Source organism: Alligator mississippiensis, chromosome 3, assembly GCF_030867095.1.
Source record: "Alligator mississippiensis isolate rAllMis1 chromosome 3, rAllMis1, whole genome shotgun sequence".
Lineage (NCBI taxonomy): Eukaryota > Metazoa > Chordata > Crocodylia > Alligatoridae > Alligator > Alligator mississippiensis.
In genome coordinates, this window is record NC_081826.1 from 98,667,724 (window position 1) to 98,695,719 (window position 27,996).

General features: G+C 42.1%; 2 protein-coding genes across 2 annotated transcripts in view; one reads left to right on the top strand and one right to left on the bottom strand.

The window, feature by feature from the left end:
- FAM210A (family with sequence similarity 210 member A) overlaps window positions 1–1,251 on the bottom strand; it is a 44,943-nt gene extending 43,692 nt beyond the window's left edge. Inside the window, exon 1 of the mRNA XM_019490344.2 lies at window positions 773–1,251. The gene's annotated coding sequence lies outside the window, so the exon portion shown is untranslated. The remainder of the gene's footprint in view (window positions 1–772) is intronic.
- Window positions 989–27,995, top strand: RNMT (RNA guanine-7 methyltransferase). The gene is made up of 11 exons (XM_006271938.4): window positions 989–1,078; window positions 4,180–4,473; window positions 7,112–7,247; window positions 10,068–10,190; window positions 12,217–12,332; window positions 14,295–14,476; window positions 15,394–15,558; window positions 19,870–19,987; window positions 22,719–22,820; window positions 25,005–25,038; window positions 27,144–27,995. The coding sequence occupies exons 2-11, from the start codon at window positions 4,249–4,251 to the stop codon at window positions 27,179–27,181; spliced, it is 1,239 nt and encodes a 412-aa protein (XP_006272000.1). The 5' UTR covers window positions 989–1,078; window positions 4,180–4,248; the 3' UTR covers window positions 27,182–27,995.
- The last annotated feature ends 1 nt before the right edge of the window (window position 27,996 follows it).

Genomic DNA, 27,996 nt, shown 5'->3' on the forward strand with positions numbered 1-27,996 from the left:
ACCGGGCCCAGTAGGGACCAGGCAGGAAGAAAGCCAGAGGCAGATTTTGTTTCAAGCTGGAGGCTCCCCACCTGAGAAAAGGCAGTAGCTAAAAGGAGGCTAAACGGCCAACTTACCAGAGTCACCAGAACAAAGGCTTCTGCGAAACGATGCCTCCCACCAGTGTTACCCAGTGTACGATAATCACCATATTCGTACAATTGTTTCAACCCTTGTACGACGTACGATCAAGAACAGTAAAAGTGTTCAAAGCATGCGATCATTTTTGAGGCCGCTCACTGATGTAGCACCCGCAAAACTCAAGTCACTCTTAGAGAGTCTTAACTGACTTTGGGGTTTGCTGTCAGCACCGTAATAGAGAAATGCTTCAACCTGGATGCCCCAGGTCTCTCTCACTCGCTCAGTGGCAAGTTACAGCGAGCAACGGAAAGTAAAGATTTGCATTTTTTTTCTCAGTCTACGGTAGTTTTCCAGCAAAGAGGATCATTTGGAGCTTCCAATACGATCCTTCCACATTGAAGACCTGGCGCGCGGCCTCCTGCACGGGGCTCGCCCCAGGGTGGAGCCTTTTCTCCTTCCCCGGGGACAGGCGGGGCAGGCCCATAGAGGGACGGAGAAGAGCGAGCGAGAGCGCAGGGCCGGGCTGCTGCCTCCCGCGCTACGAGACCGAGCGAGCGGGCTGGGGGTTGGGTCCGGCGCCCGCGGGACTCCCGACACACCCCGCCACAGGCCTTGGCCAGTGAGGCGGGAGGGCAGCCGCTGCAGCCTGTACCTGCCGGAGACGCCGTCGGTCCTGCCCGAGGTCCCGCGTGAGCAGGCGCGCCTGGGCCCCCGAGCCACAGGAACATGCGCCAATACCAGCCGCGCCCCGCCCCCCAGCTGATCGCGCTGCGCATGCCCCGCGCAAGGCCTCCTGGTAGTCCGGCACAGCCCGAGTGACGTCCAGGGCGTGCGGCCGGGGCCCTCCCCCTCCGCATACCTCCCATTGGCCCCCCACTCCCCAGCGGTGGTAACGTGTGTAACGCGCGCATTCGGCGCGCGTCACTTCCGCAAACAGAATGTCGGCGGAGCCCTCTCGGTGAGCGCAGCGCGGAGCAGCTCCGCTCGGGCCAATCGGAGGGCTGGAAAGGGGCGGGGGCGAGGCGGCCCCTGGGGGCCGGGCCGTTGGCCGCGGCGCGGGGCTGAGGCTGCCGTTCCTGCGCGCCGCGGGGGGGGGAGGGGGAGCGCGGCGGCGGTCCCGGCAGAAATGGGGGGGGGAGGGGAGCGGGGTCGATGCCGATGCTCTGATTGTCGCAGCCGCTCTGGAAGGCCTCTTCTGCGGCTGCGCAAGGGGGTAGGGGAAGAGTTGCCCGCCCCTCACCCACTAGACTCACCGTGACGTCACAAAGTCAGCCTCCACCTCGCGCGTGGGCCTGTGGGGCCGCCCCTTCCGTGGCCCCTCCCCCCATTGCACAATAGTGCGGGGTGGGGGTTGTGTCCTCCCTGGGCTGCCCTGTGCATGGCCTCAGGCTCCCCAGCTCCCCGCCTGCAGACCCTCTGGAGATCCTGTGCAGCCAGCGCTACCCTGTGGCGAGCAAGCGGCGAGCTTCATGGAAGCTTATGTGTCCCTTGTGCGGTTTGTCCTCGAGGTGCGCGTCTCTGCTGGAGCCAGAGCCTGGCAAGGGGTCCTCAATGGAGTCTGAGTTGTGGTGCCACCACTGCCCCCCCCACCTGCCCCCGTCATCCATCCACTAGTCAGGCCCACAGCACTTGCCTCATGGGGTGAGGGGCAGACTCGGTTCCCAAGGTGCCCTCTGCCGCTCAGTACCCCTTTGCTTTGCTTCCTTGCTCCGTGAGGCAGAGATGCCCCATGAGTTTCCACGCCCTGACCACAGGCGTTTGGAGCCAGGCAGGATGTGGCCGGGGAGTCATCGTATAATTCCAAGGGCATGGGGGAGCTGGGACGCAGTGCCACAGGGGCTATCGTACAGAGGCACAGCCCCACCTGTGCCCTTCAGTACGTTCCAGAAATGAAGCAGAGGAGCTAGTATAAAGGGTAACTGCTCTTAGCCTTTCTACAGCAGGTACGTGGCTTTGTTTCTGGGCTTTGGAGTACGCCTTAGTGGGAGTGAGTAGACAAGGTATGCTTCACTACAGCGTTTTCATGTGTGGCACAGAGGCAGAGTACATAAGAATTGCCATTTACTGGGTCAGACCATAAGTCCTTCTTGCCTAGTATTGTGTGTCACACAGTGACAAGAATGAACTGGCATAACCAGGGTTTTTTTCGCTATTGCTATTTCTCTCTCACTTGCAGCCTCTAGCATTTGAGGTCCAGGAAGCTGTGATTTGGAGGCTGTAACCCTAACTCCCGTGCTCAATAGCTACAGATCCCCCTTTCCTCCAAGAATTTGTCCAATCCCTTTTTGAATCTAGCCTAACTGTTAGGTTGCACAACATCTGGTAGCAACAAGTTCTACACTTTAATTACACATGGTGTGAAAATTAACTTCCTTTTGGGCACTTTAAACGTATTCCGTATTAGTTTCATTTTATGACCCCTAGTTCTTGCATTGTGAGAGAGTAAATAATAAATCCCTATTTAATTTTACTTTGCTATTTAGTATGTTGTAAACCCCCGCATCTCTTTTCTAAACTGAATAGGCCTAGCCTCTTTTGTTTGTCCTCATGGAAAAGACCCTCCATACCACTGATCATCCTTCTTGCCCTTCTCCAAATTTTCTCTAGTTCTATTTTTTTGAGGTGCAGGAACCAGAACCAGGTACGGTATTCAAAGTACGGACATGCCATGGATTTATCAAGGGTCGTAATGATAAACATACCCTTAATCATAAGTGAAAAGGGAGCTATCTGGGCTGTACCATTACCAATCCTAGTTAGGACTGCGCACGTCTCTTTTTAAAGAGATGAAACAGGAAGAAGACTGATTACTGAAAGAATGAGCTACACTCAGCTACTATGCCAGCCCTGGATCTTTCTCACAATTTATTTTTAAAATTCTGTTTTCATATTTTACTTATTCTATTTTATTTTATTTTCTTGTATATGTATGCACCCATTATCTAAGATTCAGCTGCTATACATTGTGGGCAGGGGGCTGGACTCGATGATCTTGCAAGGTCCCTTCCAGCCCTAATGTCTATGGAATCTATGGAGTGTGTGGTATAAATGAGAAAATAGGGTAATAGCAGTTTCTGCTTCTGCATGGGGAAAGTAAAAGTAACACTGCACAGGAGGCATCACAGTAAAGTATGGAGGGGCTCCCTAGCTGCTCTTCGTGAACACTTTCTCTTTCCCCTGGCAGAGGCTAATGCTGCAGAAGCTGCTGCTTACGCTGAGAACAGACGTCTTCTGATGTCTCATTTGTGGTGCCTTCATGTTTTTTTAAGGTGCTGCAACTGCTGAGCAAAAAGATGGCTTTACCCTTTGTTGTGACATGTGACTGGGAAATCAGTGGTGCAGGAAAGGATGGTAATAGATTCTGCTGCTTTATTGTGACAGATGTCTGTTACCTTTGTGGCACTTTCCCTGCTGAGCCTGCTGGTGCTGGCTGGGTGTGGAAAACCCTATTTCCCTACTGCCACTGACCCACGCCATGTGTCTGGGGCAATGGGGAAAAGTGCTTTGCTGTTCAGCCAGCTCTCCGGGTGGCAATATCAAGGATAGAACAAGGGGGTATGTGTGCTTTGCCTAGTCACCCATATCGCAGCACAGCTGATCATTTGACGATGTCTATTTCTAGCCTTGGTTACTGCTGCCTATCAGTATCTTCAGAGAAAGATCTTTTCCTTCATTCTGCCTTTCTGAAACAAGGTGCTGTATCTTATTTGGGAATGTGTTACTTGTGCGAAATAGTCCTTCTGTTGATGAAAAACTCATGTGCAGGATAACGATACAGGACAAACAGTAAAGAAATGTATAATAGAGGAATAGCCACAAAAATAAACCAGAGAATAGCAACTCATGTAAATTAAACTTTTGCAATAAAATATTACTTGATTGAACATGTTACTTTTTATCTCTTATTCTTATCATTTGTGATATTTAGACTGTAAATTGTCTGTAGCAAACAACTATATTTAACTTTCTTTTATAGCACTTGAATGATGAAACACTTAAGAGATTACTAAGTAAGTATCTGTGGTATGTTGAAAGTAATATCTTTCCTTTGATTTGCAGAATTTTTGTATGAAAAAAAACAACATTGGTTGCTTTTAACTAAAGGGACAAGAATAAAATCTAACAAAGATGGCTGATTTAACCACGGTTGCAGAACAAGATTTAATGAAGAGCTCAGTTGAAGAAGCAGATAGACCAGCTTTGGTGGCAGAGTCTTCTGCCAATTTGGATGATAATAGTTCAAGTTCAGGTAGAGGGTCTTTTGCTGAAAAAGAAAAGGAAGATACTGGTGGTCATCAGCACAAGGTTTCAAGAAATAGAAAACATGAATTTGAAGATGATTCTAGAAAAGTAGTAAGTATTATCTATTTTGAGTTGTAGATGAACAATAGATAAGGATTCAAATCTTTTTTTCAAAGCCTGGGTTTAATAAGGTTTACCATATTACTATAATCTCAGCAGTTAATGTCTTATAAACCACCAAATGGAAACATTAATTGTGTGCATCTTTCAAACACTAGTTGCAGATGCTACTTCGGAACTAAAGGAAGGGGAAGAAAGATGATAGAATGTAACTGTAAAATTTCTGAGATCTTGGAATATTCCAGGGCTGAAAACAAGTGCTGTGATAGAACATACATTTCTTGTGATTCTTAAAATGTCCACATTTAAAATGATAACTAGTTCTTCAATCTAGCAAAAGTGTAGGATTTTTGTTTTCCTGACATTGATCGAGATCTGTGGACAGTAAGTCCTGGGCCTTTGTACAATATGATTTTTTTAATGTTAAGTCATCCTACATCATGGTATGGTATTTTGCACTTATTGTAATATCAGTGTGTTACAGTTTTATAAAATGTACTTTTTAAGCCACTTTGGTATGATTAGTAAAGGATGCGGTGGCACAGTGGTTAAGGTATCTTGCAGTGGATCCATAGAAATGAGCTCAAGTCACGTGCTTGACTTTTGCTGAATGCTGTCTCTTATTGACTGAACTGTATATGGGCTGAGAAATCATAGGTGGCTGGAATGTGATCACTTCCCTGTGTATCATGGACCTTGCCATGCTAGCCCAGTTGGTCGCTACACTTTGATCTTGGGATGATGATCATCATGGGAGAGTGCTGGAGGATTTACAAGCCTCTCTAGACATGTGATATTTTAGTATTACAGTAAAAGCTCTGTTATCTGGCATCCCCCGGGAATGTGGGATGCCGGATGACAAAATATGCTGGTTAATTGAGCGGCCCTGGCTGCCACTTCTTCCGCTGCATTTGGGGCATCCCTCTACCTCTCGCACCGCACCGCATTGCCGCCCCTCCCATGGGCCCTGTGGGCCCCACGGAACAGGGAGGTGGGCCCTGCACAGCCCCGTACAGTCTGTTATGCCCCCGGGCCACGGGGGCTTGGCAGCGCAGGCTGCTTTGCCCTGGGCCGTGGGGGCTCGGAGAAACTGGAAGTGCCATGGTGGGCTCTTCTGGTTTCACTTTATCTTATAAGCCGGCATGCCAGTTAGTAGAACATGCCGGCTTGTAATGCCGGTTAACAGAACTTTTACTGTAATTAAGACAGTGTGAGAGAAGAAAATAAAATACTTAACTAGATAGGAAAATGGAATCTCTTTTGGGACTGTTACTCAGTCTGTGTGCGAACACTAATTTGCACAGTAGGGCATGCTGTAGTTAGGGTCTTCAGATGCATTCAGCCCTAATTTAAGGAACTCAGTGTTTTCCATCTTGAGAGAGTGCCTGTCTTCCCTCTTACAGTCCTTTGTTCAGATTTGCTCTTGTATATTAAATTTTGGCTAATATGATACATTGTAATAGGTAGCATGATCTCATTAATGTTGTTTCAGCTAAAAGAACTACAGTATTGGTACGTAAGACCTTGTATCATAATTAAGGAGGATTTTCTGCAGTCAGTAGGATCAAGTAGATTGTTTTCTATGGTTAATCAACAAAATTGCCTGAAATACAAAAATGTTGAATATATAGTGCAGACAGTTATTAAACTCATCTCTTTTAGCTGCTCTTGTAATGATGTAATACCTGAAGTACACTTTTTATAGGGAGTTCTTTTATAGTGGTGTAAGCCACTTAATAGCTCGAAGGTTACAGGATGTATTCGCATTTTGACTAATAACCTTTCAGTTTCTTTTTGTTTATACCATAATTCTACAAAACTCATTGAAAAGTGTATGCATGAGATTCCATATAGCCCGAGACCATTTTTATCTTATTCTGTGTGTATCACTGAATTAGTTGGAAGGGGGAGGAAGAGGGAACCTTCCTACATAAGTAAAGCCCATCTGCATCTTGAGTCACAGGTCCTTGACTGAGAGGGAAATAGCAGCGTTTGTGACAGAATTACTAGAACTAGCAGTGCAGAGTATAGAGGCATAGAGTCATTGGTGTCTTTTTTTTCCCTTTCTCTCCCCAAGCTTATTCCTCCCAGTCACAAAGGCTGTTAGAAGATGTTGGTATTTTAGTAGTGATTCCTATCTGAGGCTTTGATTAAACAATTCCAGCTGGCTGGCATTTGGATTAAATAAGCAGTATTTATGCACCTGTTGTGGGCCTAAATTTAGAATGTTGTTTCTGTGACAGATTTTTTTAAGTTCAGATTTGGAATAATGCTTTTCTATGTGCTGTTTTTCAGAAGGATAAAACTGATCTATCTTTGAGCAGTGGGTACAACTGTCACAAATTTAAATCTATTTTTGGTGAGAAAAAGATACCTTGCATAAATCCATTGGAATAACTGGTCACTGGTAGTGGGTTTTTAAGGGAGTTTCCACCTTGTCTAGTTTTAAAGTACTGAGGGACAGGGAAATATTAGGTAAACAAAGCCACTGAATGTTACCATTGCTTCTGTTTTTTATTATTGTTCTTTTGTTTTAAGCCCCATGTTTAACCAGGATTACTTTAATTAAAACAGTTTAACATTTTTTCACCATTCCTCATGTAATTCTTTTGTCTTTCATTTTCTACAGCACATGGGAGAAGGTCATGGGCAAACTGTAGCTGCACATTATAATGAACTTCAAGAAGTTGGAGTAGAAAAACGTAGTGAAAGTCGCATTTTCTACCTGCGAAACTTTAATAACTGGATGAAGAGTGTCCTCATTGGTATGGCTGCCTTATTGCTTAGAATTGTCCATGTTGGACAAAATACTAGTTAGATACTGCACAAAACTTTTCATTTGAATTTTGCTTGTTCTATGTAAATGTGTCCCATTGCCATTACAAAAAATGACTTTTTAAAATTTATGCTCGTGTTAAGGAGATGGGCAAGGACTTTTTACTTTCTGATTCTCATGAGGGTGCATCTTTCCCCAGAATGGTAGTTCATTTTAGGCCTCTAATGGTTCTCAGTTTTTCAAGGGGCACTGAAGAGCACAACGGGACCTCCACTTCTTGCGTTATAGAGTTGTCAAAGAAATAACTTTTAAGCATTGAAGACTGGCTGGGCATGCAGTGGGTATTCATCTTAAAAGCTGTTCTGCTTGTTATGATGTCTGTTTTTAAATAAGGAACACTTGCATTCAAACGGAATTGTTTCTCAGGTGTTAACCTATCCTTGTTTTTAAGTCTCCAACTGGAGTTGTAACCTTTCATCACTTTTTCCCGGAGGGATTATACCTTTAGATGCAGACTAAACAGTTCTATGAAACATGTAAGCATGTGAACATGATGCTATGTCCAGATATGAAGTTAATGTACTTCTGTGCTAGCTGTAATTAATATTCTAAAGCAGGAGTATTCAACTGCCAGTCCACGGACCAGATCTAACCCATGGAGCAATGTCATCCAGGCCACAGGGCTCCTGATGGGTCTGAAGTTTTGGCAGTGGGGGAGTGGTGGCAGCCTTAATTTCCACTCCCCTACTGCTAATTTTCATGGCCTGTGGATAGCATAGCCCTACTTGCTAAATTGGCTTGGGGGACTGCAGCCTGATTCAAGAAGCATGGGATAGGATCCAAGTGGAAACCTGAAAACAGACCCCACAGGGCTAAAAAGTTGCCCATCATTGTTTTTAAAGGTATGAAAAGCCAGGAAATATTAGAGGAAGGAAAATAGAACAGGTTAAAAAAAATCTTTGTAACCAACTGGAAAACTCAGCTTTTAACTCAAAGTAGTATTCTCAGGTTTTTTGGAGGGGAGGGAGCTGATATCTTGCTCCCCTTCTAAGTTTGCTGTAGATGATCAAATAAGTAACGCTGTCAATTTTCTGCTTTCCCAGTCTTTCCTTTTGTATACCATCTTGCAATTAGTGGCGTACTCTTCCCATCTCCCGGGGGTATGCATAACTTGGTGTTAAGATACACTGCTTTAAAGTAACAGAGCAAATATTACAAGAAGTGTCTAAACAAAGTAGAAGAAGGACTCCAGAGGATTATAGAGAGATCTTGCAGAGGAGTTGGCAGTATTTGTGAGATAACACTACAGAAATTAGTGGGTTAAATGAAAGCAGTTAGAGGTAATAGTTAGGTTTTTTTAGAAACATTTAGTGAATTCATTTTAAAGCCTTATTCAGAGTGAATTTAAGTGTTGGATCTGAGCCTTATGATGTTGATTGACAACTAAAGCATCTTGAACAAAAGGTAACTATTGGCAAAATATCAAGTGAAGATGGAAGCATCTGCAGCTGTCAGAAGGAGCTTTTTTGGGCCTAGCATCATTCAATAATGGTACTAGAAGGGTTGGACTTTATGCTAAAGAAGTTGCCCAAGATGTCAGTGTCAGTTAGGATAGGCAGGCCGACAGTTCAGAAACTCCTAAGCAAATTGGAACCACACTTAAAGAAAAGCGTGTAACGTTGAAAAATGCAAGATACTATGTGAGTGATGTGTGTATATATAAAGGAGAGAGATACCAATTCCACTAAAATTAAGAAATGATATTGGAGTGAAAGTTTAGCACATGAATTTGCAGTGTGACTTTACAGCTGGAAAATAGAACATGGTGCGCTTTGTTTATGGACGTGTTAGATAAGCGCAATTTACTTAACTGCCTAACACTACTCTTATCCCAATATTTTGCCTATTGCTTACATTTAGCAAGAATCAATTATCTGCATATTGAAGAAGGTCATAAACTGTTTAAGGGCATAGGAACATTGGCCTTCCTGTTAATTCTGTAATTTAATTGTACTCTAGTTAACTGCATACTGACTTCCTGTCTGCTTTGTAACTGCAACTGCCCCAGAACCAGTGAGGGGAGAGTGATTACCCAAGGGCTGCAATTAGAAGCTGAAAACTGAGAGGATATAGTCAGATTCACAGCTGCTATGCCACCTCATTTTCTACGCTTCTAAAAGTAGCTCTGAAATTAACTTTTAGAAGTCTTGAAAATGAAGAGAGCTGTTAGCTTTGGTGCTGCTAACACCACAGCATTGGAGTTAAATTCGGTATAGTCCTTTTTCATCCCCTGTGCTTGTACCTACTTGAATAAATTACTCTGTAGTATAATCTCTCATTAATTTCCCTGCCCCCTCCCCCCTTTCGGATTTTGCGTCCATGAGGTGTTTCTTACTTCTTTAAATAATATTTTTGTATCTCCGATTGGAAACACCTTCTTACTGGGTGAGATTCCTTTGACTTCCTCTCTTAATCGCCACTGTTTATCAATGGAAGATGCTGCTGTTTTATGCCTATAGAATATCAGACAGAAGTTTGGCAAACAGTGTCTATGAAGTGTTCAACATAGGAAGTATTTGCTCTTTTTTCAGAGCTGTTAAGAGGTTAGTACAAATTAGCAGATTGAAATTCATTTTTAGAAAAAATGTATATCCTAGCACCTATCCTTGTAAGAGTATTTTAGAAACTTTAAAGTTGCAGTCCTCAAATCAACATTGAGATTGTAAAATGGTCAGATTTCAGTGCTTTAGGGAAGTTAGCACTGTATGAATTAGTCGATACGGGCTTAAGCATGGTTTCTCTTTTTCAGGAGAATTTATAGACAAGGTACGACAGAAGAAGAACAGTATCACTGTGTTAGACCTGGGATGTGGCAAAGGTGGAGACTTGCTTAAATGGAGGAAAGGCAGAATCCATAAACTAGTCTGTACAGGTAAGAAGGCAACCTTTTGGGAACAGTAGAGTAAGGTTCTGGGTAAAGGATGATAATGTATATTCATTGTATTCCTGTCTGGACACCCCCCAAAATGTAATGCTTGTTCTGAAGGAAATTTTGCTTTAGTATCTTATTGTGGCTTTCTGTCATCTTATGGAGATTTAAATTGTCAGTATCAATAGTGGAAAAAAAAGAAATCCATTTCACTCCATGAATATAAAGTGAATGTTTGGAGATCAAAAGTAGCTTACAAAACTGTCAGAATCTTCTTTCAGTTTGAAAGAACTGCCTGCAGAGCCAGTGGATCCAATCCATGGAGCTGGAGCACTTTGCTTCTGGCTGGGTTGAAGCTGTGCCTGTGCCACTATCACTTCTTCTCAGCCTCCTGGCTCTGGTCTAATGTGGACTGAATGGCTTCAGTGGCACTTTATTAGCAGGGGGCTTTGCCTGCCCCTGCACCACTGCTGCTGCTTTTAGCCCTCCAGCTCCTCTAGCTTATGCGGAGCTGTGCTGGGGCCAGGAGGCTGCAAACTGCATTTGCACTGCTATGGTTCTCCTCCCCTATACTCCTGGCCTCGAAAAGCACAGGCGTAGTTTCCAGCTGGTAGGAAGTTGCAGTGGATCTGTATAGCTTCCAGCTATGTCCACACCATAGTCAGGGGAGGGGAGGAAGAAGTGGCAGCAGTGTGGATGCAATTCACAGGATTTCCCCCCCCCCCCCCCCCGCCACTGTCTGGTAGTTGCACCTGTGCCATAGCCAGGGAGAGGGGGCTGGCTGAGGGAAGTGGGTGCAGTCACAGCTGACTGGCTCCAGCATGAGCAAAGAGAGAGCCTCCAGCTGCTGATGTGCCATGGAAGCCACCTACCTGGTCCATGTCGGACTGGAGCCAGGTTGTTTTGGCCCATGGCTTGTGAAAGGTTGCTGCCCCCTATCTTAGAGAACAAGCAACAGCCTTGTTATGCCTGTTCTCTCCCACTGTAGTTTAAATACAGTTATTCTAACAGTGCAAACATCAGTCATGGTGCTTTGTATTTAAAAGTATATTAATTTCAGTTTATTGTGATGTCACAGATTTGGAATTGACTTCACTGCAGAATTTGGCAGGAGAAAAAGATGGGAGCTAAACAATCTTGGCATAAGTTAATTGCATAGAAATTGGTAAAAGACAGAGTGAAAAATACAGATAGCAAAATTAACATTTCGTTTGGAGCTGATGTATTTTTAAGATTTGCCGTTATATTCTTTCAAACAATATGTATCTTAATAAAGTGGTGGGACAGAGGGGAACTTATGCTGGGCATTTAGAAAACTGTGGATATTTTCTGTCCTTTGTTTTTCACTGTTTGCACATCCAGTAAACTGATTGGTTTACAGTTCCTAAAACTGTTGAAATGAGGCACACAACTGTACAGTTGTAGTAGTAAAATGTTTGTATATTTCTTAACTAGTCTGTATTCTAAGCTGGATATATTTCACATTTGTTAGGACTACTTTACATTAGAAAAATGACTGATTTGCAGCAGAAACAGTTCCTGTGATTGTAAAACGTAATTATTTTTGGTACCACTTCAGAAGTCTCCAAAGTTCAACTGTTCTCATTTTTGGCACCTGTTGTTATCAGCATTACTTCAAGTATAGACTACGTCTTGGAACTGTTCTGTGCAGACTCAGGAAGACAAAGAGCATCATTTTTGTATCCATAAATTCATACTTTGAAAGTGTTTTTTTTTCTGCAACCAGGAGGGCTGAAATTTTGATATTTAATCTTAGAAATGTGGGACTTCAACCTATCCTGGGCAGGATAAAGACTTCAAGGGCAGTGGGTAGGTTGTGCTATTGCATTGATCCAAGCATCTCTAATGTAATAAGCTCCTTCCAGCTTCCATATAAGTGTAAATAAAACTTCATCATAGATTGTCAAACTGAAGATCAGCTTCAACATGTGTTTATGGTATTTTTACTATGACTGTAGTAGTGGTTATCTGAACAGAAGTTTGTGTATGCAGTTTATTTTTTTTATAGATATTGCTGAAGTTTCTGTGCAGCAGTGCCAGCAGAGGTATTCTGATATGAAAGTCCGGTCTCGACCTAACGAACATATTTTCAATGCAGAATTTATACAGGCTGACAGCTCCAAGGTATTGTTATCCTGCCTTATATATTTTCTAGAGATGTAACCTGTTTCTTGGCATTCATGTATTAATAAAGATTGGAAGTCTGTAGAATAGAAATGCTGGGGTGTTTTGTGGAAGAAAGATTGTTTAGTTGGAGGTTGAATTGTTTCATTAGTCAGAAGATCTATACAGAGTAAACTTTTACTTTATGTGCATAGATTCATAGATGTTAGGGTCGGAAGGGACCTCAATAGATCATCGAGTCCGACCCCCTATCATCGAGTCCGACCCCCCTGTGCAATTAAGTGCAATTACTTAATAAATTAGTTCAGTCAAACTTCTGTCAGCATTTGTAATACTCTCGAAAACCTGAAATCCTTTTTCACCCCTTGCTCTGAACTTGTGGTCAAATTAGTCCCAGACTCTACTAACTGTTGGTACAGAACATCAATAGGGGATGTTCAAGAACTTTGTTTTGATAGGCAGGTGTTCTCAAGACTCCTGCAGTGAGGGAAGTAGTGGGACTGGGTCAGGAGCAGGTACTGCTCAGCTGGGGTGGGGTGTGGGATGAAGCCATGAGAGGCTTGTCCAGAGGGCGTAGGGAGCGGGGGTGGATCCCGCTGCTGTGCGCACCCCCAAGGGAGCCACAGTGGGCATGTCCCCCTCAATCTGTGCGTGGGGTGAGGGTGGGCTGCTGCTGTGGACTGGGGTCGGGGCTGGTGCTGGGCTCTTCCCAGTGGGAGATTGGGCTGGGACTGCGCTCAAGATGAGAGGGGGGGCTGTGGCAAATTCTGGGGTGGCCACAGCCCACCCCGTAGCTCTCCTCCCCCCCCCCCACCTCAGCACTGCCACTGCCCCAAGCAGAGTTCCGGCCTTGTCCATCCCCCATGCCACTGGGAAGAACCCAGGTCTATTCTGTAGTGGCAGCCCACCCTGCACATAGATCTGGGGGACACGCGCCCCCCCATGGCTCCCCTGGGAGGGTGTGTAGCAGCAGAATCTACCCCACTCTGGCTCTGTCCTGTGTCCTGCTCTGGCTGGGCAGTACCTGCCCCAACCCCACTCCCTCCCTCACTGCAGGGACCTTGATTTTCTGTTCCCCCCCCCTTCCCTCCCCCCCAACAGACTTACCGGCTGGACACTGCTCTCCAGTCTGCTGGGCTGCGTATCGAGAATCGAATTGGTATTGGCTAATATGGCTTGTTAATAATTGTCCAATGGTATCAACCCAAAAAATCTTTATCGGTGCACCCCTAAACACTAGTGGTGAGAGTTCATTTCTAAGTGAGCTATAACCCAGGTGACCATGCATCCATGTTTGGCTGGGACACTCCCAGATTTCATAGGCTGGTCCTGGCTGGTTGATCAAAGTCCTCGGTTGGAGTCTGGCAGGGAGGCAGAGTGCCCCGGTGTCCCAGGCAGGTAGGTACCACTACCACTGCTGCTGTGTGTGGGAGCCCATCTGTCTGGCATACCATGCTGCTCCACCAGAGTCTAGCCCAAGACTTTTGACCAACCAGACAGGACTGGTCTATGGAATCTGGGAGTCTCCCGGCCAAACTAGGATGTATGGCCATCCCAGTTATAACCAAACTTTTATAATAAAACTTCTTGAAAACTAACAACTGTAACTAATTAGCCCCATTATTTTGGCTTTAAGTTTAATGATCCAGTTCCTTAATCAACATTTTAAGAAGCACATGAAAGAATTACAGCTTGGGGTTAATATATTTTGGTAGCTCTGGGATATGTTATGTGTTTTCTTGCATGTAAGCAGGCTTTTAAGGCTGCCTTTTCCTCTTTCATCCAGCAGTTCATACATAGTGTGAATTTGCTAAAGGCAAAGGAAAAAGAAACTTTACTGTGTGGTCTTTTCCCAAAAACTTGCATTCTAGAATTAGCATATTTAACTGAAAGGTTAATGCACATCACTCTTTTTCTGTAGTCTTTGGTACAGACCTCATAGCTCATTTGCATCCATTTCAGGAACTTCTGTCCAGCAAGTATGATGATCCAGCGATGTACTTTGACATCTGCAGCTGTCAGTTTGTTTACCATTATTCATTTGAGACACATGAGCAGGCTGACATGATGCTTAAAAATGCTTGTGGGAATCTCTGCCGTGGAGGATATTTTATTGGCACAACCCCAAATAGCTTTGAGCTTGTGTAAGTGCTTTTTTATCCTGTCAATTTTAAAAAAAATGTGGGATGCACACTCAAATTAAAAGGGTAGTCACTCCTTGCTTCTGTGGTTTATTAAAACAAAATGTTTCAAATAAAAGAGCTTTGTAAGGTTCTTGTTTGAGCAGTCTCGCCCCAGGTAAATTCAATGAAGTGTAGTAGAACCGGAGTGTCAAGGATATGACCTATGGTGCTCTGTCATCTAGCCTGCAGTTCTGCCCATGGGTCTTGCGCTGGACCCACACACCTTATGTGGTGTGTCCCAGACTATTCCACATGCTGCATGCAGCAGCCTCGGCCCCAGGCCCATGTGCTGCACATGGGGCTGTTCTGGCACACATTGCGTGCAAGACTAGTTCAGAGTACATGTGGTACATGGGGCCAGTCTGGGCCCAATTGGACCCAGCCCCGCACTGCTTATCTGACCTGTAGGGCCTCATGAGTTTGATACACCTGGAATAGACTGTACCCCCTCCTCTTTCTCAAGGACATAGCTCCTGTAGAAAACACTGCTCCTAATCTGTAAATTTTCTGTATTGAGTGTAGCAGTGGCAAAACTGGCATGATACAAGCAATTGAAGTAAGCTTCCTGTATCAAATTTCAAATGTGCCTGTTCACCAGGAGCACCAAACTGCATCTAAGTCTAAGGATCTATTTCTATGGCTACTTAATCTTTAGCCACTGTGTAATAGTTTAAAATTTGAATGAAAGACTTGCTTTGCCTCAATAATTGTATATTATTTTTTCAGCAAGGCTGGGGAATAGAGAGCATAGGGCATTGAAATAGGCACTTTTTTTCCTTGCTTTGGGCCAGGGCTCTTTATTTTTGCTTTACCTTTTTATTAGCAAACGTAATAAGAGCCTGCCTGTCCATTACTGCCTTTATTCCTCTCTCCTATAGGAAGCGACTTGAAGCTTCACCCACCAATTCATTTGGGAATGACATCTACACAGTGAAGTTTGAGAAGAAGGGGGAGTATCCCTTGTTTGGCTGCAAGTATGACTTCCACTTGGAAGGCGTTGTTGATGTCCCTGAGTTTTTGGTTTATTTTCCATTACTAGAAGAGTGAGTTTACTTATGGCTCCCTTATATAATGAAACTTGAGGAAATAAATAAACATGTTTGTTGAAATATACCTTCATGACACTTACCATATTTTCTCACATACAAAACACCTTTTTTCCCAAAGCTAGCTGCTAGAAATTTCTGTGTGTATTTTATGCAAAAGATATGTTGAGAACAGTTCCTGCTTTATGCGGAAAAAGTAAAATCTGCCCATGACTCAGAGCAGAACAATAAGCAGGCTCTACTCCCTTGCCGCTGCTCCTCAGTTAGTACAAGGAAAGATCTTTTTAAAATTCATTCTGCCTTTTAAAAATGAGATGCATGTTTTATTCCTGAGAAAATATGGCATATCAGAATTATCAGAACTTACCTTTCTTTCTTGAGTCTGGTTTATTATTTTAAGTATAGCTAGCTCTCAGAACTAAGATTTCACTGTTAAGATTACAGTTTGGTTCAAGATTGTCTTTTTTATATAACATCATTCTTGCTGAAGACACTTTTCTATGGTGGGGATGCTCAGTGTCATATGATGAGTAGCAAAAGTGTTGTTGTTGTTGTTGGGTTTTGTTGTTTTGTTTTGTTTTACTGGTAGTCTTATAGGCTACAGGCAGACATTCAAAAAGCCTGAGCCTGAATTAATTCAATCTTTGCAGGTTAGCCTAACCTGGCTAGGCTGAATCGGTTTGTAACCACATAGACATCCCCTCTGGACTGAAAAAATGCAGGCACATGCGTCAGGCTAGAAGCTGGGGGGTACTAGAGAAGCCCTCCCTTCCCTGTACAGTGCTGAGCTGAGATGGGTGTTCTGGTTGCTCTGATTAGGAAGGTCTTCCTGCATGGTCCCAAGGTTTTTCCAGCTTGCTGCTCAAGGGGCAGGAGTGTTGCCAGTCTCGGGCTAGCACTCTGAGGCAAGTTGGGGGGGAGGGGGGGTGTGTGCAGTGCAACATCTGCTGATGATACTTTTCAGTCCCTCTTTCCCTGCTGCTTTATACTGATTGCAGCAAACTGACAGGCGAGCAAGCCAGCAGCGGGCTGACAACAGTGTTTATTACCTCATCAGCAAAACAATAGCCCCTCTCAAGCTCTTCTTAAATAACTTTTTCCAAGGAAGGAAGCAGGGACCTTACCAGCTGACCTGTAGCTCTAAAAAGCCCTAAGCAGACACTGCCCTGTCTCAGTGAAATTGGAGATGCACACAGACACATCTCAGCATTAGCTAGCATACAACATGCCTAGGTTCCATGGGGCTGGGGTCCATGCCATGGAAGATGGGAGGGAGGGAGAGATCTCTGCTTGAACAGGGAAGCCAGGCAGACCTTGCTGTGTCTGCAGTCTCTGCCAGAGCTCTGGATGGGGAGCAGGGGGGTGGGGCCAGCTCTGCTGTGGAGCAGAGAGCCCCACCCAGCCCAGAGAGCATGCTAGGATGCTGGGGGAGTCTGGTTTAACTTAAACTAGCCAGGGGTCTGGGACAGATGTTGCATAAACCGGTTTGACCCAAATCAGTTAAGTGTGATACTACATTCAACTAGGTTTTTCTGAAAGTGGTTTTATCTATTTTCAGACCCGTTTATATGCACTGAACATCTCTTCTGTACAGATTTAAATCAGTTTCTGATCACTTAAACCAGTTTATGCATAATGTCTGCCCCTAAAGTGACTGTCATAGAGTACTGGGAATTCTATTTAATCCGTTTAATAGAGATAAATGCTTACTGAGTTGCTAATTATTGTAGGTGTCACTGCTAGGAAGTGTCACTGAAGGAAGATCTGTTCTGCAGAACCTTTATTCCTGATGGTGATGATAAAGTGGGTGGAGGCAGGGATACTCCTTGTTAAATTTCTTAGACTGCCTTTACAGATTGGAAAGAAAGAAAAAGGTTGTGCATCTCTGCACAAATGGAGAATCAGTTTTTGAAGTTTGTTGATCCATTTTTTAAAATTTGTTTGTGACCCTTTCATATATTCTTGTGACCCACTTTTGGGTCATGACCCATGGATTAAGATGTGCTGCTTTAGGGGATCAGATCTTTTGTGGGGAATGGAGGAGGGTTAGGTTCACAGAGATCTGTTCCACTTTTTTTTTTCTCTCTCTCTAACTTTGGATAATCTTACGGGCAAATACAAAATCGCCCAGCATGTCTATGTAGATCGCTCTCAGATTTACCTTACTGCTGCAGACCTGCCTCCTGTTCAAACTTAATCAAACTGTCTCTCAAGTATGCTTTTGTAAGTGTCTGTAAGTACAAGCACAATATTGCTAAACTAGTGCTCTTATTCTGTTTTCCAAACTTTCTCCCATGTCTTTTTCCAGAGCATTGTGGGCAGCATTATCATCGTGTCATGTAGGTCTGAAACTAGGTGTCATATGTGACTAGTATCTCCTTAGATTTTTCATATATAGGATTTTTATTAATTCAATATATGTCACTATCAAACCCATTTGTATAATGACCCTAGAATGCAGCCTTTCCAATACACCCACAGAGGTAAAACTCTTTCCTTCATCTCATGATTCAGTACTGGATTCATCTTTTCACTGGTCCTGACAATTGCAGCCTTGACCTCGCATTAATTCAGGATGTTGTTACAGAGCTCCTTCTCTTAGCCGGTTTCTTTGACCTTTTTGCTTCCCTCTGCTTTCCTCCCCTTTGCTATCCCACTAAACATAAGCTGCTTGTCTTCACCTCCAAGGCCATTTGCCTCCACCCTGCATACCCTCTGTCAAGTACTACCAAAATGTCAACTTCTGCCTCAAGTCAGCCAGCTATGCAAGCCATGATGCTAGCTGCCACTGGAAACTTGTTAAAATGTTAAACAAGCACCTGATGTGTCCCTTCCTCCACAAGCCTCATACATAGGAGTAAGTTTCCTGCAAATATATGCAGTGGTACTTCATTTTAAAAGTGCTTTCTTCATACTCTCCTTTACTTTGATGCCTGCCATAAACTAGACACATGTTAGGCCTGGTGTACTTAGGACCATTATCTGACTAATATTGTTGCATTACTTCTTTGTATGCCTTTGTCAGGGACTGACAGACAAACTGTGGCTTTGCTCTCTTCTTAGGGCTTATCTACATAGAATTGTGGAGCAAAGTTTAAGGTCAAATCAAAGCTCCAATTCAGGTGTTAAATAGCCATATATTAATGCTGCAGCTTATAGACTGCAGCAGTCTAAATATGTTTACACTGCTGTATCGGGGCATCCTAGCCAGGAGAGCCCCAAGCACGACCCCCCCCTCCCTCCCCGCACCTGTACTTATGGTCTAAATCAGGAAGTTTTGGTAGTGAGATCACTCTAGGGTCACAGTGTCTCCTTTCAAGCATACCAGAGACTGAGGTCTCAAGAATGACTGCAGATTTCACCCACCTGTTTCTGGGTTTGGATTGTGTCAACAGGGTGGGGCAGGGCATGCTTAGGCCTTTTACTTGATCAGGAAACACTGTTGCCACAGTGTAGCTTTCTGCCAAACATCATTAGCAGATTTTTCTGAACTGTCCCCCATTGCTCTGTGATTGCAAGATAAGTGCTTGCTTATGCTTTGGGCAGAGATGTCTTTTCCCCACCCCCTCATGTTCCCCCATCCCAACTCTGCATTTGGCCACACAAGGAATTTCTAGCTGCTGTGGTAATGCTAATTAACAGTTGTATTGAGGGGAAAGGCCACATACTCCCTCTCCCTTTTGCATGTGTGTGTGTCTACATGTGCATTAATGTGCATTAAGCTACCCAAATGCGCAGTAGCACAAATGCATGCTTTTTAGGTTATGGTTAATGTGCAGTAGCCTTTCTTACTGTGCATTAGCATAATAGCATGTGGTTTTTTTACGTGCCGCTTTAATGCAAAGTAAAATAGGCTACTGCACGTTAAAGTGCACATGTAGGTGCACTTGCTTGCTCTCGTGCGCTCGCTTTCTCGTTCTCTCTCTGTGTGCCAGTCCATAGTAACTGATGTAGGATCACACATTTTAAAATATTTTTAAAGTTATTAATTTAAGTTGCATCTTCATAGAAATATATGTTTCAGGGAAAGGAAATGCTCTGTCCAAGTGAGACTTATTGGAGGTTTAATGCAGAGAAAAACTTCCCTGTGAAGCTGCAGTTTTTAATGAGTCATGATGGCAGTATTGATTCCCTGCTTCTCTAATAACAGCTGTCAAACATTTAGAGAGAGGTTGCAGTCCTATTGAAGACCATAAGATGTCACTATAGTTAAAATTATTGACTATACTATGTACTTGGGCTTTTTTGGGTTTAAAAATATCACTGCAATAATTTTGTGGGTCACCTAATTGCCTGCTATTTTGACAGAATGGCAAAGAAATATAGCATGAAGCTAGTCTATAAAAAGACATTTCGAGAATTCTACGAAGAAAATATGAAGAACGAGGAGCATAAAATGCTGTTGAAGCGAATGAAGGCTTTGGAGGTAAATATTGAACATGCTAACATTACTTTTAATTTAAGTAGCATTTGCCTCTTGTTAAGGTGATATTTTGGCACTAGTTGACATTCTTTTCATGAGCTTTGTATAAGAAGTTAACACGTTTTAAATGTTGTCAGTGTCAGAGCCAAATAGCACCTCTACTACTGAAAGTACAGTTAATCTTCTAAATTTTGTAGCAAATGTTTCAGTTTCAGGGTACATTTTAATATTTTTTAGCTACTAGGCAAATAAGTATTTTATACTTGCTTCACACACTTTGCATCACATTTGTTTGTTCATTTTTGCAAATTAAATGCCTATGACTTCAGGTGATATATAATTAACATGATATTATGATACTAACACTTACTGTAAATGTTGGTCCATTGCCTACATAAGAGAAAAAATGGAAAGGAGAAACTTAATTGCCTATCTGTGAACTACTTTCATGTGCAAGCAATATCAATAGGAGAACTGAAAAGTCAAACGACATACACGTACAGAAAAAGAGTAGACTTCATATTCAGGAAAATGACAATCGTGACTAATCTTACACGGATACTTGTCCCACAAAATTTTACCATCTGAGTCTGTAATTGCTATTTTTTTTCAGCATTTTTAGGCAGTTTTCTAACACCAGACTTCAAGGCGCTCTCTTCAGTGACGTATGTTGTTTTTCTGCTGTAGGATAACAAATGTCCAGTACTTATGAACTAAAGTGCTAAATGGAGTCAAAAATATTCTTAACATATACCTCTTAAGTAGGTAAAATCAGAACTATGTCCCCTGCCTACCTGTTTGACCTAATTAAGTTTATCTCATAGTAAAACTAAAGAGCTGTGACTTGACTGTGTTTACTGCCCTAGGGCAATGATACATATACACTGATACAAATGACATCCAGATCTGGTGCGGACTGATAAGCAGTTCATCTGAGGTAGCTGCGCACAGTAGGCAGCTATTACAGCATATTGCCACTGGACAGCAGAGAACCTATTAAGTCTTGAGACCAGCCTGGGATAAGCTTGAAACACACAACATGTACACAGCCTAATTTTATACAAGTGTGTACTACTTCTCTGTAAGGAAGTTCTGTGCAAGGGGCTATATATCATGTGGCTGCTTGTTTATAAACTGGCATATGGCCATTTATTCAAGTGTAAGCATGTTGCTTATGCATTGTCTTACTTAATCTACTTAAATAAGGGTAGCAAGTTTTATAGTGTAGTGAAAAGCAAGAATATGGGGGAAGAAGAGGAAGTAAATTCCAAGATACAAACAGGGACAAAGCTGTATAGAAAACTGAAGTTGAGGACAACACGGAAAAGAGATTTTTAACTTAAAAATGCAGTATCTGCACAAGAGTAAATGTACACAAGTTGAGAACAAATCTAAACCAGAAGTTAGAAGAAGGTTTCTAATAGTCTTGAAAAAAGGACCAGGAATCTGAATAGTTTCAAAATGAGGTTTAGTAAGTTAATGGAAGTTATGGTATGATGCAGTAAGGGTGTGCTTGGTGTGGTAATATGACAAGGTGTATTTGAGTGTTTAGTATCCCTATGAAAAGCCCTAACTTGACCTCTGTGTGGGAGGTGTCTGGAAGGCCTGTATTAGGGCTTCTGATTGTTGCCTGGGGAGAGAATGGTGGAAAGCAGGGGTGGGAAGGAGGGGATGGGTGGATGGTTGGGGAATGAGGAAGTATTCTCCTCCCTCAGCGATGAACAGTGATATCTGGGTAGATGGTCTTGTGGACCCTCTTGAACAAATTATTACCTACTAACAAACGGGACTGGATTTGATAGCCCAAGGGTGCAGACAAGTGCAGCTCCCACCGTAATTCAATGTTTTCTGCAAAGCATTCTGACTTGCAACATTAACCCAGACCAAACAGAAGTTCATTATTGGTTCCAGAAGGGAGGGAAATCTAGCTGTCGGCTGGGAGCCTGCAGCCAGGTTCTCGTAGCAACGGCCACTGACTTTCTGACAGTGCTTCCAGTTTTCAGAATGGGAGGGGAGAAGGGCAGCAGAGGGAGGTCATTCTTGGGGTTCCCTAGCTGGTGTTGAAGGGTGGGGTGGGAGAATTGGAGCCCCCACTCCTCGAGGGGCTGGGGGGAGGTCCAGTACACCTGCTTTACCCTCCAGGGGGGCTGAGAAACCCCAGACTGAACTCCCTCCACTCCCTTTCCCCCCTTCCATTCTGAAAACAGCAACAAGCTGGGAGCTCCACAGGCACATTTTGAAGTGCCTTCATCTAATACCTCAAGCAATGAGGTATGATTTTCACCTGATCAGCCATTTTTGAAACTGTATGCAGCCATGCACTTGTGTTTGGTCACAGCTATAAACTACTTTCTGTGGCCAGATCAGGTGAAAATTGCCACTTCTGTCTGTGCCCCGAGAGGCCCCTAGTTGTAATTTGAGACAGAAGGTTATTAAAAGATTTGAAGAATGAAAGGAAGTGATGGGAGTAGTACGAGTAACTTGGTTCACTGAAGTAATTAAACAGGATTTAACTTATAAATACTGCTGGGCATAAAAATGGTTATTTTAAAACTAACATTTTGTTCTTGAAAGCAAAAAATAAGAACTTTCAACCAAATCCTTTTACAAGCAAGCATCCAAATGGCAGACTGATTGCCCCTCCCTCCCCCTCCAACACTTGCTTAAATTCAGTGATTCACTTGGTTAGATCTTGACATAATGGGTTCATTTTCTTTTGTTGCCTGTCGTTCAGCAATATCCTGCAAACGATCATTCCAGCCTTGTGTCGGATAAGCCTGATGACTACGAGCACGTAGAAGAGCTTATGAAAAATGGCAAAGCAGAGTTGCCTATGGTAAGTATTTGCTTCCATCAGTTTCCTTCCAGATATGTTCAGATGGAAGTCCAAATCCTGCTGACATTTAAGCACATGTTTAGTTTCAATTTTATTGAAGTTAACAGGACTTTACACGTGCGTAAGTCAGAATCGGAAAGAGAGAAAAGGACCTCAGGAGATCATGTAGTCCGTCCCGAGAGGATCACTCATTCTACTCCCCCACCACACACCCCCCTCTCCATCCTGAGATAGAATTATACACACACTCCCCTAGACCATCTCTAAAAGACATTACCTAGCCTATTTTTAAATTCCAGAGAGAGTGTAATTCTCATACTTCCTAGATAACCAGTTCCAGTTATTGCCTACCTTTAGAATTGGAAAGTCATCCCCCCACTAAAATCTAACCTCAGTTTTCATTCGTGCAAACCAAGGTGATTATTTCTTATCCTATCTGCAGTGGACATAGAGAACAATTAATTACTGCCTTCTTTATAAGAACCTTTTACATATTTGAAGACTTGTATCCTTCAGTCTTCTCTTTTCTAAAGTAAACAAACCCAGTTCTTCCCACTCTTCCTTATGGCCCGACATTTCTAAATACCTTGACCTTGTTATTCTTCATCTTGTATTTATGCATTTGATTTTTCTTTCCCAAGTGTGGTGTGATAATGATGATGACTTTGTATGTTAATTGAATTGAATCTTACTAATTTTCTCTAAATTATCAAGATTATTTTGAATTTCAGTCCAGCTTGCAAATTCTTCCAACTTGGTATCATCTGCAGATTATTATAAAAGGGATCTCTCTTCCTTCGTTTGAGTCATAGTATTAATTAGAACAGGATCTAAAATAGAGTAGTGTGAACCCCATTTGACATGTTCCTCAGTTTGATGGTGAACTATTTGATAGTGACTCCTTGAGGATCAGTTTTGAACCAGGTGTAGAGTAATTTCTTCTAGGCCATATTTCCCTAGTTTGCTTATGAGAACATTTATGAGAGATACTGGGTACAGACAGATGTAACATCTGAAACATTTTAAAGTGTAATGGGGTTTGATAGATTTGAAAAACAGTGTTTCAGATGACGTATGGCCTCAGCTGCTCCCCACACTGGAGTGCTTCAGAATTGCCATGCCACCCAGGAGAGACAATAGGGTGTTGCTTAGTCCTGTGTCTCTGCCCCCCCCCCCCACACACACACACACACACAGTGTGTGCATGTCTGGAGGCTCTCCTGTCCAAAAATCTCAGAGGTGTTTCAAATGTTACATTTTTCCATTCCTTTTGCTGAAAAGCTTGATAAATCAAAGTACCACATCTCTCTCCTTTATTCACTAGTCTAGTTACCATGCCAAAGAAGAAAGTTGAATTAATCGGAAGTGATTTGTTCTCAACAATTCTATTGACCAGTTTTTTACTTTATTATTTTCGAGGTGCTTATAATTGGATTGTTACATTTTTTCTGATTTTGAAGTTAAGCTGATCATTCTGTTCCCCAGGACCTCCTTTTACTCTCTTTATAAAAAAAAAGAAAATAGTTACTCTTTTCCCTTCTTCATGCCTCTAGGACCTCCTCCATTTTTCATGAATTCTCAGAGATAACCCACTAATGATTCAGTAGTTGCTTTGGCTAATTTAAGTACTCTAGGGCAAATTTGAGTGCTAGCTACTTGAATACATTTTTTCCTTGCATGCTCTTTTTCAATTTTGTCCTGTCTCTACCCTATTTATAATTTTAATTCAGATGTCTAATCATGACTAACTTTTCAGGTGAAGACTGAAGTAAAAGGGGTGGGAGGTTGGGGGAGGGACACCCCCTCCCCCCTATATTTCAGTCCTTTCTGTTTTATTTGCTTTTTGCTTACCTTCCTTGATTTAGTAATGGACCATTATTTTCCTTAGTCTCTGTCTTTCTTTTAGTGTATTTATAGAATCATTTCTTATGGTCTTATGCAAAGACGGTTGGAAAGACTAAGACATAAAACTAATATAACTACTGGGGCCATGCCTCTGCTTACATTTGTGTACTGTAATAGTGAGTGTTTAACTTAAAGTATTGTTCAATCTCATTGGCCAGGTCTTTCCCCACTTCCCTGACTGCAGGCTCCCTCAGCACTGCGTGGGCAGGCAGCTTCCTCGTTACCACTGTACCATGCAAGCAGGCAGAATGAATTAACAAACTTTTTTTTTCTTAATAGGGAACTTTGAGTAAATCTGAATGGGAAGCAACAAGTAAGTATTGTTTTGAAACTTAAAATACCATTCCTTTAACAAAGTAGTTGAATAAATGATGGCAGTAGAAGGTGTGCAGAGATACCCTTTCAAAGGTGGTGGTTTAATGTTAAAACCTTAATTAAGAGGCTAATTTTATATGCATTTTTATTCATGTGGCCAAATATGGATTCAGTTGCCTAACTTCAGGATGCTCAAGCTAATAAAAAAGTCGTCATATGCATGTAACTTAAGTTTAGTTAAATTGAAAAGGCGGTTAACAGAAACTGTTTACAGCACTCAGTGTTGGGGAATACAAATTTATAGTGTTGGGGAAGCATGAATGTGTAAAATATTTCAAGAAAGTTGTTAAACAAAGCTTTATTGTAGATAAAATTGGCTAACTTATTCACAGGTTGCCCTTCTTGGCACTCAGTATATATTTCAGACACAAATAGTTGAGGAGTGGATATGAGGGTGACTGGTGTTTATTCTGATGTGTTGCACTTTTAAATAGAAAACAGTAATATTGTTACATATATTGTGTGGGTTTTTTAAGTCAATGTGATTGGAAATTTCTGTGGCCGCACAGACTACTCTTTTCTGCCACCCTTTATTTATTTATTTATTTTTTAGAAAAAGTAGTTGGATATCTAGGTAAAAAAAAATCCTTCCGGGAGTCCAATAGCTTTTATGTATTGCAGTCAAATAGAATTAGCAGTATTCCAGACCTTGGTACTGGCCTGCTCAGATGTCAGAAAAAGCTAGATTTTTACATTTAGTTAGTTATTAGTTTTCAGGAAGTCTTTAATCAGAATTTTTTCTTGTGTTCAGAGAATCCATTTGATCATCTTCAAATAAGTATTCTCTCTCCCGTTGGGGAGCTTTGGTTTTACAGATCAACTTTTATTCTCTTGTTGCAATCGTCTGATTTTAAATATGTATCAGAAGGACTGTGACAAACTCAAACTACTTTTTTCTTTTCAGCAGTGCTTATTTTCTATTAAATTGAGGGTTTTCATACTTGTTATAAGGAGTAATTGGGGATTAGTTACCCAACAGTCTTTGTATAGAGATCTTGAGGAATAGTATTCCTGATGGGTAAAATAGAGGCAGTTTGCCACAATTAAGTAGAATTTTGTATCGTTGCTGGAAAATGCGTTCAGGCTTATTATATACATTGAGCAACCTTCTAGCTATGACGCACATAATCACAAACAGCTATTTAGAGTCAGCTGGAAACCTCTAACCATCAGATTGTATTCTGCTTGTTTTTATAAGAAACTAGTTTTGCAATGTCTTCTGACACGTCTCTCTGCTGTCATGAGACAAGGGTTGTCTGTAAATTTTACTCTTCCGTGCACATTGCAAGAGTATTACTGTAGTCAAGATAGTACTTAACCTCCATTTCTACTAGGTACATTTCGAGTTAATAAAGTGTCAGCTGTTATTTGTAAACACACTGTGGTGTCTCTTTCTAACAGCTATTATTTTTAAAATGGCAACTTCACATTTTCAGATCTTTGTATGTACTATTAACATTTCATTTCACCTTTGCAGAGGGGAACACAACCTTAATTCTGCTCTATTGCATATATTATAAAGAAAAATACAAACCAAAGGAACATTTAGGATTACACATTAACCTTATGTAGCTATGAATCTTAAAATTGTGATAATGAATTTTGAAAGACTTAAAAAGAAACAGAAGAAGTTGAATGTTAAGACATTCACATTTCATAGCTAGAATCCTTAAGCTACTGTTTAATAATATTATAAAGCTGCATTTAAGATTTAATATTGCATTGCTTTGGATATTGTTTACTGGTTGGGTTCTTCTGAAAATATAGCCCTTCATCTAAATTACAAATATATAGTTGAATTTTGCTTACCTAAACTTGCAGCTATATTAGAATATGCTTTTAATACATGGGCCATAATAGGATATGGTTAGATGGGGTAGCTATTACTGCAGCTTTTATTAGATAGAATATTCTGCTCTCCAATATCTTCTTTTTTTTTTTTTTTTTAAGAAAGATATATCAAATGTGTATTTTGAAACTTTTGGGATGAAGAGGAACTAGAAGTTTTCAGTGAAGTTTGAAATGTTCCTTTTTCTTTTCTAGGTATATACTTGGTTTTTGCATTTGAAAAGCAACTGTGAAAAAATCACGTACTGGAAGTAGCACGAAGAGATCACACCCCTGTACTAGTTGGAGTGATCCAAAAATCCATTGTGGCAACTATTTTTTTATGTTTATTTTTTAATTATTGGAAGTGTGCGGGACACTACCAAAAAACTAGAGCAAGCTCGTGAATCGGAGTTACAGTTGCCTGTCTGTGACAGATGGACTAGTGTGTATATGTAAAAATGATTCTGAACCTGTGTCTTTTAAAACATATTTTTAAGTAACCTGCATACTCCCAGAAACAAAACCCTTTGAACTTTACACATATTTTGTTCCAAGCAAAGGTTTCGTTAGTAGAAATTTGTTCATGAGTCTTAAGGGCCTGATCCTATGTCCTATGAAATAAAAAAAAAAAAAAGAGAGAGAGACAGCCGCCGCCCCCCCCCCCCCCCCCCCTTACTTCAGCGATATAGAATTCAGGCTTAGATATTGACAGCACAGTTTAAATACATTCATAATGCAGTACTCTTATACTTAGAGAGATGTCTGTACTGAAGTACAGAGATGCCCAAGCTAGCTTCAGGTACTGAAAAAAATTCAAGGTCATGGCACCATGGAGTACTATAGCCTAATTTTACTCTGCTGTGGCTAGACTTGTCCCCATAGTTACACTAGCTCAGGTGTCTCTATACTGAAATGTGTAGTGTAGACATAACTTCAGTAGTATTATATTGAAGTTGTAGTTTATGCATAAAGGTTCCAAGCTGTTCTTGTTTTTTGTGCTTGCTGATATGTAGTGTCACCTCACAGTGTTTTCAAGATTAAATTGGCTTGCTCTGTACCACTTAAT

What these genes read in the sequence shown, in the direction of transcription:
- RNMT (XM_006271938.4), top strand. Translation starts at nt 4,249, where the DNA reads ATGGCTGATTTAACCACGGTTGCAGAACAAGATTTAATGAAGAGCTCA. An exon ending in AAGATGATTCTAGAAAAGTA is followed by an intron (nt 4,474 to 7,111) that starts GTAAGTATTATC and finishes CATTTTCTACAG; the next exon opens with CACATGGGAGAAGGTCATGG. An exon ending in ATCTGAATGGGAAGCAACAA is followed by an intron (nt 25,039 to 27,143) that starts GTAAGTATTGTT and finishes TTTCTTTTCTAG; the next exon opens with GTATATACTTGGTTTTTGCA.